The sequence below is a fragment of the Anopheles darlingi genome, chromosome 3 (assembly GCF_943734745.1).
Source record: "Anopheles darlingi chromosome 3, idAnoDarlMG_H_01, whole genome shotgun sequence".
In the NCBI taxonomy this organism is placed as follows: Eukaryota; Metazoa; Arthropoda; class Insecta; order Diptera; family Culicidae; genus Anopheles; species Anopheles darlingi.
Window position 1 is genome coordinate 46,147,061 of NC_064875.1, and position 14,981 is coordinate 46,162,041.

General features: G+C 52.4%; 1 protein-coding gene across 5 annotated transcripts in view; it reads left to right on the forward strand.

Annotated features, from left to right (window-relative positions):
* Positions 1-458: 458 nt before the first annotated feature.
* LOC125954571 (serine/threonine-protein kinase SIK3) overlaps positions 459-14,981 on the forward strand; it is a 15,633-nt gene continuing 1,110 nt past the window's right edge. Inside the window, exons 1-7 of one of the 5 annotated variants that reach the window (XM_049684976.1) lie at positions 459-660; positions 3,371-4,167; positions 6,696-8,268; positions 8,358-8,622; positions 9,140-9,363; positions 10,108-10,611; positions 11,180-14,981. The exon at positions 11,180-14,981 is cut by the window's right edge and continues 1,110 nt beyond it. In XM_049684976.1, the coding sequence (XP_049540933.1) occupies positions 3,943-4,167; positions 6,696-8,268; positions 8,358-8,622; positions 9,140-9,363; positions 10,108-10,611; positions 11,180-13,785 (5,397 nt within the window). In that variant the 5' untranslated portion in view covers positions 459-660; positions 3,371-3,942 and the 3' untranslated portion in view covers positions 13,786-14,981. Of the gene's footprint in view, positions 661-887; positions 1,012-3,370; positions 4,168-6,695; positions 8,269-8,357; positions 8,623-9,139; positions 9,364-10,107; positions 10,612-11,179 lie in introns of those variants that run through there. The other 4 variants (XM_049684979.1, XM_049684978.1, XM_049684977.1 and 1 more) reach the window with 4 other exon arrangements.

Genomic DNA, 14,981 nt, shown 5'->3' on the forward strand with positions numbered 1-14,981 from the left:
ACGCATCCAGATTCTTCGGGCAAAAAACAAAAATATACCAATCCGAACGAAGCGGTATATATTGTTGGGGCATTTATTAAGCCAAAATCAGTTATCTGAGTAGAAGGCAGGAGTTATGTGAATCCTAGGACCTCTCACCCCCTCCCTCCTTCGAGATAGCCAGATAGTTGATTTAAATACATGCTGAATACCTAATAAATGCCTCAAAACCATTTTTAAAAACGCATTTCCTGTTCAGTGCCTTAATTATTAAACGTTGAACTCCTGTGAAACAAGCAGAAGGAAGGAAAGGGTTAATGTTTAAGCGGCCCTTTTAGGGGCCCGTAAGCGACATACCTTTTTAGGCGGCAACACTGACCGCAACAAAACTGACAATCGCTGTCAACGTGAGAAAAGGCAAGAAAATTCGGTCCTGCATCCGCTTGGCAAGCTAGCCCATTTGTTTTCCGAACGAAAAAAAAGGGACGACGGACGGCGGTGGTCTGCGTAAAAAAAATCCAAAATCCCGTCGTAATTTTATCGAAAACCGTGTCTCTCCGTGGTGATCTCGTCTCGTGTATTCGTCGCCGTCGTAACCAGCGTGTGTTTCTGTTCGAAAACCTTACCGGTCGGCGCCACGATCGAAACAAATATTGTCAATAATCTTCGAAAACCTAAAATGTAAGCAACTCTTGTGAGACTCTCCGTCCTCGTCGTCGTCGTCGTCGTCTGTGGGATGAGGTCTTCTTAGCGCTGTCCTGGTGCTCCTCTTGGCACCCCCCGTTGTGAAGAAGAGTGGTCAAAAGACTCCATAACCGCGGTCGTTGTCCAGCCGCCGTCGCGGAATCCCCCCCCCCCCTCCCCCTTTCGTGCGTTTGTGCGTGTCACCGATATCGCTGTCCGTGTTTCGTGTTAATCGGAGTTTTGCAGAAGGGTGCTCTGCCGGAGGCCACCCTTCCCAATTTACGAAAGGAAGACGGCGACCTCCTTGTGTTTGCGTGTGTGTATGCCGCGGTTTGTTCTACTCGTGCGGTGGGTTTTTCGGATCAATTTTGCTCTTTACTCGGCACGGCAGTGTCGCCGTCATCATACGCGATAACCAGCAACAACAGCGCGCGACAACGAGAAGAAGGAGAAATCGTCGTTTGTGCGGACATGTCGTGCTCACGTGTGTGAAAGAGAAAGCGTGCGCGCCCCCCTGGAATCGTGCGTGAGCGAGTGAGTGGGGCAGCTCCAGCAGCAGCCGCAGATCAATGGATGACGATGATGGCCAACAATGAACGGCGGCTAGCACAGTAGTAGTCCGGCCGATGAGATTGGTTATGCTCCCGACTGCAAGACTACGAAGCAGAAGCAGAAGCAGAAAAAGAAGTGCGACGACCAGAGAGGCTCGTAATTGAAAGTCATTCTTGCTGGACATCAACAAGCGAGCCAGCATCATCGGGAACTCTGATGAAGGGGTGCAGCCACACAAACAACTCGCAATGGGGAGGAGGAGGAAGAGGGAGGGTGGGGGGGGGGGCAAGAAGGCGGTTGACAGGTGACACGCTAATCAGCACCGAGCTCTGCTCTGCCTGGAGGACTCTGCAGGAGATCGTACCGCCAACGTCGTCGTGGTCGTCGCCGCCACCGTCTTTGCGACCGCCATGCGTCTGGCTCTACCTAGTACCCGGGAGCCGGGGCGTAGATTACCGGCCACTGGTTGATGATAACAATTTTAGGCGACACAAGAAAAGCAGCGGAAGCGAAGGGACGGCGACGGAAGTGACGTTTGATAAAGGAAGAAGATTAGAGATGATAAGAAGCCGGAGGGGAAGGTGCGTGGCGCTACCTCGACGTCAATTGCTCCAGGCGGAACTAGCCTACGGGAGTGGAGAGGACCTTGTAACCAGGATGGAGCAAATCAATTGCTTTCCTCGCATACGCATCGTATATGATGGCCACTGTTCAGCATCATCACGTGCGTGCATGTGTCGTGCGTGAGGTGCATATCTGGATATTCCAGACGAGAGCACTCTTATCTGATGCCCCCGCTGGTCGACCCTCCCTTCGGGGTTTGATGATAAAACCCCTCGAAACCAGTTTTTGTGCTGCGCCATTATTCCGGTCACTTTTGGTCGACTGTCCTGACCAATCACGATTGTGAACGCCAATTGTGTTCAATAGCGTCGACGGAGGGGCGCGGGTAGCGCGAAACTTAGAACAACGCCGAGGCGATCCATTCGGACGTGGCGAGACGACGATAAATTGGTGGTCATCAGCGATCGTCTGTCTGCTTACAATCGGTGAAATAAGAGTAGCAGCAGCATGCTTCACGTTTGATACAGCCTGGAGAGTAATCTTTACATTATTTGTTCTTTCAACCTATCAAACAGAACAATGGGATTGGATAGACGGTTTCGAAGATGTGTCCGGAATAAGTTCACCCGTATACATTAACCTAGCCGCACATTGCAGCATAGTAAACCTATCATGGGGCACCATGTTTTGACATAGTGTGCTGTGACTGTCTAAATGAGACAATCCTAATTTCAGAATTTCTTTGATTTTTGGGGAATACTTTGGATACTAAAGAAGCTTTCCTTAGGCCCTGATTCCTTTCAAAATAAAGCCCGAGTTAAAGCTATGGATTTCGGAAAATATTTAGCCGTATTACCTAAAATATATTGCTGAGATCCATATGTTTTCAAACACTGTCCAGATCACAGTCTACGATTGATCTCCCGAAACGAGGGAAACATGCTGTTGCTATATACACTTCGCTAGGTGTATGATCACCAATTGGATGTCACACACCAGCCCACTCCGCTGGTCCTGTGTGTGCGTGGTCGGGGGAGGTGGGCTCCCCGGGGGTGTGTTTATTTCACCCGTTTGTTTTCTTTTTCTTTTATCATCTCGCGGGATGGTGGTGGTGTCCCACCTTCTTGTGTTTTTTTTTGCACATTTTCTCTGCCCGCTGGCCGACACAAAGGCGCGACACAAATCGTTGGTGACGATGAGCCTGCCGAGAGCGAGCGCGCGCGCGCGCGTCTTGTTTGTGGCAGCCAGCCACCACAACAGTACTCCGTCGGGCGCGAGATGTGCGAGATGATGATGATGATGCGATGACGAGAAAGCGCCGCTCTATCACGTGCGTCGTAAGGTCGTGTCCGCGCCGGCAGCCAGCGGCGCGTGTTTGTGTGATCGTTCCACCGAAAAGGTGTCACAGCGCAAACAAGCCTTTGGCCAATTCCTTTCGCGAGAAGCGTTAGTAGCGTTAGCAGATTGCGATTGGCTTCTGGTTTGCTGCTATTGGTGATTCATCTTGGCAACCAGTCAGTTACCGTAGTTTATCGCTATTCTATCTTCGCTAATCCTGTCATCCTTTCTTGTTTTACACGTTTTCCCGCAGCGATACAGTTATGTGAAGAAACAAGAAAAGTTCGAACCCAAAAGAAGTGCAAACGAAAACGAAACATGCATGTGCTGAGTGTAGTGGTGTAGCTGCATATTGTGCATTCGAAATTCCGCCTGAAACAATAGTTGAGAACAGGAACGCATGAAGCGAGTGAGCACATCGTAGTAGCGGCGGTAGTGTGAACCCAAACAGAGCCAAAGGGCAGGGCTGATGATGATGCACAGGATGAGTGCACCGACCGTTGATGACGGCCAAGTGTTAGCGGATGTCGCCGTCGCATTCCACGGTACTGCGATGGTGCGGCGGTTGTAGAGTGTGTAGCACTTCTGCGACCACAACACAGTAGCAGTAGTTGCCACTGCTACCGGTCCTACTGTCTGTGAACCGATGCCAAGCAATCAAGCGGCAGCATCCCAAGCAAGCAGCAGCAGCAGCAGCATTCACGATTGAACGAGCATCGCAGCATCACGTCTCCTAGCAGAGGAGAGGCAGGTGGCGGAGAAGGAGAAGAGAGGAAGTGGAGGAAGTAGACGAAGAGGACCGTGTCGCTGAGGGTTTCACTGTAGATGACCGGTGGCACATTCGACGGAATGGCGGCCCTTCAGCAACATCAACAGCAGCAGCACCAGCAGCAACCGCAGCATCAGCATCAGCAGCAGCAGCAGCAGCAACCGCTGCCCATGTCAATCGAGAAGCTGGTGCGCGTAGGCTACTACGAGCTGGAGAAAACGATTGGCAAGGGTAACTTCGCCGTTGTCAAGCTCGCCTCGAATGTCATAACAAACTCTAAGGTAAGGCTCTTCAAAGGCTGTCTCTCTAAAACATGGGAGGCAACCGGTCGTGTGGGCGATCAGATTTTGTTGTGTCTGCTACTGGCTGGTTGGTGGTCATGAAGGGGATAGCATCACGCCACAACTAATCAATCCCTCCTGCCGTGTTTCTAAAACGCTCTAGACAGTTCAATTAAGATGCGATTCTGTAGCCGGTGGTCTGCGGTCGCTGTCTCGCGTCGGGGTGTAAGAATTCCAAAACCAATTCCCTCCTCCACACACACGCACATATGCTGCCGTCTGAAGATGGTTTCCGGTATCCGGTGAGGACGGATTGCGCGAAGATAACGATGATCGTAACGAAAAGCGAATCAGACAAACCGGTTTAAATCCTGTAAAAAAGGCAGATAGGTTGATAGATAATAGCGAGACGTTAAGCATCCTTCACCGCGTTTAGAATGAAAATCCATTCCCTTCCTTCCTAATGCGACACGGGACACACGGCAACGTGCTCTAGCTCCTCGGAGTAGTATCACCAACGGTAACGCATGAGCCCCCCAGTAACCACCGTGGTAGTGGTGATATCCACCGTCGCTTTTGCCAAAGCCACCGATTGGGCGCTGATATGACCGGAGTCCGGAGGGTTACGTCAGTGAGAGAGGCATTGCGAAATGTCAAAAGTGCGTGCTAGCATAGCCGGTTCCAGCTGGTACCGCCAGACACGGCAGGACCATAGCAAACACACGCACTCGATGTCGTCATAAACGACGGATCGGCCAACACGTGGTGCATCTATCGTTGGCGGCGGTCACATTGTAAAGTTTCGATTGGTGGAGGACTCAAAAATTGCTTGACTTCGTTTCCGTCACCATAGATATCGGATTCGAGACCTTAGCTTGACCGGTCAGCGGTCATTATGAGCCACCGAATGCTAATGTAGGAGGATGGGCACGGTTGGAAACCAGTTTCTCCCATATGACAACTCTAAACCGCTCACATTATGTCGCATAATCCATGTCCAATGTATGGAAACTTCTAGCAACCAGAAAGATGGCTCGTTTCGATAATGAAACTTCTTGAAAGCCACTCGCATTGAGCATCGGAAAAGATGCTAATACTTATGCTCGCTAATACAGCCTCGCGCACAGACCAGATCTGTCTCACGGTGCATGGTTTTCAATGTAAAGCGGTTTTCTGTTGGTCGAGACAGAAGTTTTTTTTTTTTAAATATAAAAACTTGTCAAAGTCCATCCATCGATTCGATTGCGCCAGACATGTCTTCGTAGTTGCTGCTCGCGAGATGTCTTCCGAACTTGTTTCATTGCGAACGTTGTTGGACCATGTCCAACACGCCCTGGACTCGAGCACACTGTGTGCATGAGTCAGAGGTCCTTTGCGCGCAAGGAAGGCCCCCTTTCCAGTTGCAATATGCGCCAAAGGACGAGCGAGCCGAGCCGAGCCGAGCCCGGCCCCCCCTCTATTTCTCGGGGTCGCTCCGTCGACGTTCACGGACGTCATTGATCGTAGGTACAGTGCAAAGCGGACGTAACACACACGTTACTAAGGACCTGTACGTACTACACAATACACGAGGCCACCCTGCCAATGGCACGGGGTGTAGTGGCCAGTGGCGGTCACTCGGAGTGACGCAGTGCTGCCCGGGCGGTGTCGGAAGTGCTGAACTTTAAATAAACCTAAAAATGAAGGAAACTCATCTATTCCGGTGCCCAGGGCACGGCAGGGACACACCCAGCAGGCGAGTGGATACGAAGCAGCCACTGCGTTGTCCTGAATTGCACATTTCGATTCTACAATTTGTTCCCCGCTTTGCTGGATTTATAAATACGAACCTTTGCGAGGCTTGTTGGTGGTGTGGATTTGAAACAGGCCGCCGACACACCACCAACAACACATGTGGGTGACCCACATGAATCTCCTCCATGAGGCCACGGCGACAACGACAACGACAACGACGAACAATGTTGCCAATAGGCGAGAAGCACCTTGGCATGCTGCTTGTGACTTCTGGTTGATGGTGATGGTGCTGACCATTTTTGTTCTGTTCCATCATTTTGTCCCATCCACGAGCCACACACGGTCCAGTCCACATAATGGGAGAGTGCGGGTTGCGCGAGGTCGCCAATGCTGTGGAAGGCGTTTTAAAATAAGTCCTTCACCTGCTTTATGCTGCCCGTCGGTGGGATTGTGGTCCTTGCTCCATCGGAAATGTAGATATTTGCAATGCAGGTCCATGTCCCCATGTGTGTTCGTGTGTGTCCGTGTGAGTGGTCTGGATCGAATCGAAATCAGTCCTGCATAATACATGCAATCGTTTAGCCTTTTTTCCATTCTCCTCCCATGGGGGGCTCGTTCGATTGAGAAGGTTTTTCGGATATTCTTTCGCAACCAGGCGCACGAAGAGAACGCACACGAGAGAGAGAGAGAGAGAGAGAGAAAAAGAGGGCGATTAGGCAGTATGGGGGGCATATATGAGAACCAGCGTAACCTAACCTGTCTCCTCGTCTGTTTCTTCCGTCTCTCCGTTGCAGGTTGCAATTAAAATAATCGATAAAACATGCCTGGACGAGGAGAACCTGGCGAAAACGTTCCGCGAGATATCGATACTGAAGGTGCTGCACCATCCGCACATTACGCGGCTGTACGAGGTGATGGAGTCACGCAACAAGATCTACCTGGTGACGGAGCACGCGGCGCAGGGCGAAATCTTCGACCATCTCGTCGCGAACGGGCGCATGAAGGAGGAGGAGGCGGCGCGCATCTTCTCGCAGATCGTATCGGCGGTCGACTACTGCCATCGGCACGGCATCGTGCACCGTGACCTGAAGGCGGAGAACGTGCTGCTCGATACGGACATGAACGTGAAGCTGGCCGACTTTGGCTTCAGCAACACGTTCGTCGAGGGTCAACCGTTGCGCACGTGGTGCGGTTCGCCACCATACGCGGCCCCGGAGGTGTTCCAGGGTGTCGAGTACGATGGGCCCAAGTCGGACATCTGGAGTCTCGGTGTGGTGCTGTACGTCTTGGTCTGCGGAGCGCTGCCCTTCGACGGGACGACGCTGCACGATCTACGCAGCGTCGTGGTGGCCGGCAAGTTCCGGATACCGTTCTTCATGTCGCAGGAGTGCGAACAGCTGATCCGGCACATGCTCGTCGTTGAGCCCGAGCGTCGCTATTCACTAAAGCAGATCGCACACCATCGCTGGTTGGGCCAGTACAACTCGACGCCCCTGCTCGCAGACGTCAACACGCAATCGATGGAAGCGGGTGAGCCGGGAGAACAGCATCCGGGGACAACACGAGACGCTGGTGGCACGATGCCGCTGGATGCGGTTGTGATGACGCACATGCTACAATTGCCAGGCCTTACCGCGGACATGATCGCCCAGTCGGTGCATGAGAATCGCTTCGATCACATCTACGCCATCTATAGCCTGCTGGTGGATAAGCTGCGCCAGAAGCGCAAGGAGAAGGGCCGGTTGCAGCACCATGCCAGCCTGGCATTTGCGCGCTCTCGAAAGACCAGTATTACGACGGGTGTGGTCGATCGGACAGAGGTCATCAAGAACGATTCGCTCGAACGGCTCAGCCCGCTGACGAGCGTCGGTTCGACGATTCTGAATCTCTCGACCGGACTCGGCGGTACGGAGGAGCTCGAAAAGTACGATCTCGATGGTGCCGCCACCGCAGCACGGGACGGTATCGCGGGAAGTCTCACGGGAGGAGTAGCCACACCCGGACAGGCTGGTACTGGGGCGGCAGTGGGCGGTAAGGTGCCGGATGCGAACGATCATCATCACCTATTCCCACCAGGAACAGCGTCGGGTATAGCGGCGACGTCGGCAGCAGCGGCGGCGGCGGCAGCCGGTTGCAATGGTGGTGGCAACACGCGACGGCACACGGTCGGTCCGGGCGATGTGGCACACGAGCAGGTACTGGTCAACCCGAATGTGGTGCCGATCTCGTTCAAAATGCACGAAACAACCGTCAACCCTCCGACGCCAAACGTTCCAATCAACATACCGTCGCTACAGAACCAACCGATACACAATCTGACCATCAAGGATCAGCATTTGCTGAAACCACCGACCGTCATGGGAGCAAGTAAGTCAGATCGGACTAGTGCTCGCTCGACTAGCTTATGCAATAACATGGTCATGGTCCTTCTCCCTTTCTCCCTCTTTTCCTTGTAGCGAGTTCGTTCGGTCGAAGAGCATCGGATGGTGGAGCCAATCTGCAAATTTATTACCCTTCATCATCCACGAATTTTGCGGATCAGTCGCAGCAGCAGCCGCAGCAGCAGTCCCAACAGCAGCAACAGCAGCAGCCACTATCGCCACAGCAAGTCACGGATGGTGCTGGACCCGGTGTAAATGGCGTCGCGCTCGCCGTCGATCATCTGATGCTGCAGACGCCCAGCAGCGAAGGAACGGATGATTCGAACGATGAAATTCAACGGTACGTCCAGCAGCAGCAGGCAACTGCAGGCGTGTGATCTGTTTCATATACGTTTGCCATTCGATTTCGGTCGAATGTAAACCGCGGCTCGCCTTAGGGGTCCAGGAATCACCGCCTAGTGGGGGCCATACGCAACTAGCGCTTGTTTACAAATCGGGCGCGCAGGTTGAATTTGGATGACTTTCGTTTGGTCAAGGTTGGACTAATATTGACGGATCTCTGCATCCCGCCATCCTCCAGTATTGTATTTTGCCATCGACGTGGAATTGATGGAATGTTCCGGGTTGCGGTGTGTTCTCTCTAGATGCTTGGTCGTAGTAGAACGAAAATATGTTCTATTCTTCTCGTGACCTGCGCATACGTTATACGTTTCCCAAGGCGCATTGTTGTGATAATGCGCATGTGGAATGGATTCCGAGTTCTTACAAATGTAGATGAGACCCAGAACACGCTCCCAGTAGTTGATCAGCTGCCACGCGATGCTTATCAATGCTTATCGTATGCTCTGTCCTTTCAGGTATATGCATGGCCGTGGATGTACTAAACGACACACTGTCGGCTGTACGGATGATCTATCAACCGGGTGTTCCTCACCGATGGATCCACCGCAGGGGTCACACTCTCCCGCACCGATGGCTGGTGCCGGGGGTGCCTCCGGTAGTTCTGCTGGTGGTGCTGGTGGTGGCGGCGGAGGCCGTACTAGACGTACCGGTCTGTTGACGGTGATGGAACGTCCACCGGGTAAGTGTCGACGATAGCAACCAGACTGGGCGACGATAACCAAACAACGCACACACACACACACGCGCGCGCGCACACTGATGAACAAAGATCTGTAGAGCAGATCCTCTCTACCAGATCGCGCTACCAAATGTCGTGATCTTTGTAATTGTTATGTTAAATGGTTTATCTTATTTTTGCATGTAACACCGATTACCTTCACACGTTTACACTCGAATAGCTGCACTCTTAGCTATCTAGCTGCTGAGTGTATGTGCTCTGCCTTACCTGCTAGCTGTTGTGTCAGTGTCAAATAACTTTCACACGATTCGTTATCTAGTGTTATTGCGAGACTTTTGTCCGTGTAGTAGTTTGTTTAAAAACTCCTTTTCATTTTAGCTCTGAGCTCGTTTAGATTGTGCAATGTATGTTTTTCTTCCGTTTATCAGTGTTTTGTTTCGTATTTTCCAATTGTTTTCCGTTTTCCGGTTGTTTTACCTTTTCTTTCTTTCGTTTTTTCTTTCTTTTCCCTTTTCCCCTACTTTTTGTTTTTGCTACTTAATGGCTCGGTATCATGTATTGTACATATACGAATACCCTCCATGACCACCATGATACCACCATGGGCACGATCAATGCCAATGCACTGACTGGGCTGGCTGGCTGGCTGGCGGGGATCATGATATTCGTACGGGCTTTGCTACGGGATACGGGATACAATGGCATTTGCTTTTATTGCACAAATGCGATACGCAAACCGACCAGTGATCAGTCCGGATTTAATACGCGAGGTTGAGGCACGCATGAACCGCGACTATTTGCCACCGTCGCTGCTTTCGTCACCTTCTTCGTCCGGTGGTCAGGCGGTACTGAGCAGCACCTGCTCACCCCCTAGTTCTTCAGCGGTTGCAGTCACACCGACAACGGCTTCCTCATCTGATACTGCCAACACTGGATCGGCCGGCAGTAGTGGTGGTCGAGGTGCCCTTACTCCGACTGCTAAGCATTCATCATCGCTCCAATCTCCGATCTCGTTGTCACCGGTGGTAGCCGTAACTCCAACCGGTTCCCAGCTGATAACAGGACACTTGATTTTAGGTAGTCCAATTCCCATCGCTCACCAGCAGCAGCATCAACAGCAACATCATTCCACTCAACTGCAGCTTCAGCAGCAGCAACACCAACTGCCAGCGCAATCGTTAGTCCAAGCGCAACCGATAGTTCGCCGTTATGCTCGAGCCTGTAAGCTACCAACCGTCCAGGAATTCGGTAAGTTGTGTCCTCGGTGCATCCAACTTGGTGCGCTCCACTGGTGTGTTGAGTCAAATGAACAAACAATCGCCCTTCGCCGGACAACCACGCTCGATCATCGATATTAACCCCACCAAAAACCATCAACGATCGATCCTTCGTACTTTGGAGAGTTGGATGCTTGCTTCAAAAATTGCCATGGGAGAGGGTGGGGGGAGGGGGGGGGGATGGTGAAGCTTCGATTTCTCTATTTCAACTCGCCTCGTGTGGCCGCGGCTTTCCAATGCTTATTCGGTCTAATCGCTTGATCGTAACGCTCGCTTTCTTCCATACGTTCACCCTTCCTTTCCATCTTGCCTGACTGTATCTTAGCACCGCTCACCTTATGCATGTATGTGTGTAGAATGAATTCGTAGTCATTGATGTAATGCTGTTAATGTAGCTCCGGTCGTGTAAATCATTACTTTTACCTCTCATATACACTCGTCTCTCATCATACACCTACTGGTAGCGGAACGAACTGTCGTTTTTCCTCTATCTTTTTCTAACACTCGTTCTGTTCGCTTTTACTCCTGTTTTGCGGCAGCAGGTCGCTACAGCCCGGTACGACGAGCGTCAGAAGGATCTCGCATCACCTCGCAGTTTCCGGGTCCGTTCCAAGAGTGTCAACAGCTACAGAAGGGTCTGCATGCGGCCGCCTTGGCACAACAGCAACAGCATCATCAGATGCAGCAGCAGCAGCAGCAGCAGCAGCAACAGCAACCGCTACCGGCACATCATCGTAACAACAACTTGCTGATCACTCCGAGTCCACCGCTGGCGGATAACTCGGTTAGCTTGCCCGGTTCGCCGATGCACTGTAAGGTGCCGATGTTTGGCGAGGTCGCGATCGATCGACCACCGGATCTCACTGTACCACATGACGTGCTGCTATCGTTGATGCCAGCGCTTGAAAAGCTGGTGCTAGAGAACCGATTACCGATCGAGACGGCCAATGGGATCGTGAACACGCGTACCATGCCTTATGAGGTGGGCCATCAGCTGGGCATCGTCCGTGCTGGTGGCGTGGTGACGTCCGTCACTGGTGGACATGTTTTCGATATGGGGTTGAATGTGCTGCAACTACAGCATAGCCAGAGTGTTTCACCGTTGAACTCGGTACTGCGTCAAACTGCTGCTACTGGAGGAGGAGCGGGAGCAGGAGCAAACGTTGGTGGCTATCCGTTGTCCGGTCGGCCTACCGGCTTTGGACTACAACCAAGCTACATCGCTGGAGGTGGTGGTGGTGGTATGTTTGGAACGTTCGGTAATGCTCCTTACGGTGGCGGTGGTTACACTGGCCAGTACGGTGCTAGTGCCGGTGGTACGGCAAGCGGCATCAGTCCCACCATTGGTCTAACGTGCCATCCGTCGGGACTAGAGTATCCTGGAAGCAATAGCAACAGTGGTTGTCCTTCGCCCGTGTACTATACTAGCGGATGCTCTTCACCGATCCTTCCTGGACCACCGTTGGTCATGGGTGGTACCGGTGGTGCAGGTAGCTGTGGTCCTGGAGGTAGCAATGCAACCCCTCTGTCTGGAAGTGCCTCTTCGTCGAGTGCTGTCGGCGGTGGTGTTGGTGGTGGTGGCGGTGGCGGTGCTTCACCGATGCATCAGATCACCAGGGGCATTAGCTCGCTGAATACGGGCGGTGGATCGATCACGAGAGGAACGCCGGCAGCACCAGCGGCCCTCCCGCCAGTCTTCCCGCCCGCTTCGGTAGCCTGCAATGAACCGCTCGATCTTTCGATGGACATCGTGAACAGTGTGGAGATCGATTTCAGCGGTCGAGGGCTGTACTCGGGCCCCACCACTCCGGTCAACTATTTCGATCCCAAGGGCTACGGATTGCTGCCGCCGGCACCGCCTCCCCACCAGACGATGCGCATCTCGGCGACACCACCAACTTCACCGAACAACTTGTGCATTATCCAGGAGGAGCAGCAGCTCCATGGTAGCTCATCGGGAACGGCTACGGTCACTGGCAGTGTGAGCACTGTTGGATTCCGGAGTCATTCGGTGACCGGTTCGCCGGAAGATCTAAGCTTCCAGCATACCCATCCGCAGATCTGCCTGACGGATGTGCAGGGCAGCGAAATCACGCTGGTAGCTCTGTCCGACTCGAGCCGCGGTGATTCGGATGATTCGTTGAATGGTTGCTGCGGTGGTGTGTCGGGGGGAGGCGCAAATACCAGTAGTGCGTCGGGGTGTGGCCTTGGTTTTTCCGGTCTGCTCATAACCGATCCGCCGGGTGATATGCCTTCGATAACACGTGGCGTTGGCCGTAAAGCAAGTCTCGATACGGAGAACAACTCGACGGCGACGAACTCGTCGTCGATGGCTACCAGCATAACCACCACCAGCGGCTCGGCCAAGCTCGACACTTCGGATCTCAGTGAATCGTATGTGCGGCGAGGCAGCGACAAATCGCTTGGCTTCAGTGACGACAGCCTGAGCAACGATTCGAATCCCTCGAACTTATCGCCCAGTCAGGAACCACCGTCGGCTTCCGTGTCGACCAGTTCCGGCTTCCGGAGTGGAGGTCTCGATTCGGAGCATGATACATCGGCCCGTCTGAGTCCTGATTCGCTCGGCGATGGTGCATCGACCCGTAGCACTGTGGGTGGTCCTGGCAGTGGTCTGGGGGACGAGTGCTATGAGCTTCCGTTGCCACAGGAGTGCTCATCGCTCGATTCGGCCCGCATACTCGAGTTGGTTAAGCGAACGCTTGATTCGACGATGCCACCGAAGGGCTGCATTTACGGGAGCAGCAGCAGCAGCAGCAATGGGCGAACAATGGTGGCGACACCGGCTGCAACGGGCGATGCAACCGATCCATCCATCTCCAATGGTCGATCTGCGATTGGTGTAGCGGCGGCTGCAGCCGTTGCCGAAGGTCGCAGTGCGGATGGTGCCGTCGGTGCCACGGGTACAGCAAACGGTGGCGAAGGAGGATCGGCAGCAGGAGGAACGGATAGTAGATCGAATCTTAGTCTCGAGTTCTCGGGCGGACTGCAGATCGAACTGCAGGTGTACGAGGGCCGCAGCAAGGACAGCAATACGAGCAAGGGCATCAAGCTGCGCCGCATCTCGGGCGATCAGTACGAGTACGGTAAGCTATGCCAGCAGCTCATCACCTCGCTGACGGTCTAGGTTACGGTTAGAAAATCCAGATTCTTAGGAATCTATTGTGTATTTTCGTTCAAACGCCATGATAAGCCTATTGTAAGCGTTTCGTTGCTTATCATAATCGTTTCGGGTCAGCCAGAGCGGGGGGACCGTATGCCAATAGTAGGAAGGCTAGAAGTTAGGTTAGTGTACTGATTAGTGTAGCGAACGTTTTAATGTGTTCCGTTAGAGAAGCCCCCGTACTACTACTAGGTCTTGGATCTTGCTCGGGTTTGTTTTTTGTTCCATCGGATGCCAGACGATGTGAGGAGAGGGAGTATGGCATTAATTTTATCACTTGAACCAATTCCCTACCTATCTTTCTCATTCGTGCGTTGTTAGGAGGGAAGGATTCTGGATTTTATTATTATTTTAATCGTCTATAGTTTAGTGCAATGGCTTTAGTTTACAGTGAATTCCAAAGCACTTTTTAGAGCGAGAAACAGGCCCACTCGCCTCACTACGGATTACGGATTCGCCATTGTCGGGTGGAGCGTATGGCGTCTTTGTTTTTGCAATCTGCCTGATATCATGCTGTGTGGAAGGCCTGTGACTGTTCACTATATTGTACGTAACGTCTTTTATCGATTTTAATTTTTTCTTATTTTAATTGCTGCCTCATGAGGTGGTTCCGCCGCGTATGATACCCCGCTACGAGGTATGTGGACCTTAAGACCACCTGGCCGGGACATGGCTGATGATTTGTGTTCAAACAAAACAAGAATGATTCCCGTCAAGAGTGTGACCGCGGACTCAACGAGATTTAACGAGTGTTTGTTCCAGTTGTTGTTCCAGCATCGTTTAGTTCTGCTGTGTTGCCTCCACCAAACCGAATGCCATTAAAAGGGGATACGTTCCAAACGTGTCTAGGGAGAAGGGTTAGCGGGATACATACCGTAGCATGTGAGATACACACAAGCAAAACAATATGTGCAATTTCTTATAGCCAATACATTCCAAACAAAAGGTACAGCAAAGCAAAGCGAAAGAGGTGGAGAGAGTGTGGAGCCAGTGTCCAGCTGGTATCATTGGTACGTGTGTTTGTTTCTTATCAGTTTCTGTTAGTAACAAAAGAGTAGGGGGAAGCAAGTTGGCCACGCAGCAGCAGCAGCAGCAACAGCAGCCAGCGCCGCATATGCTTTACTAGGCTGCGTTTAGGTCCGAGTTAGACTATCGAAAGA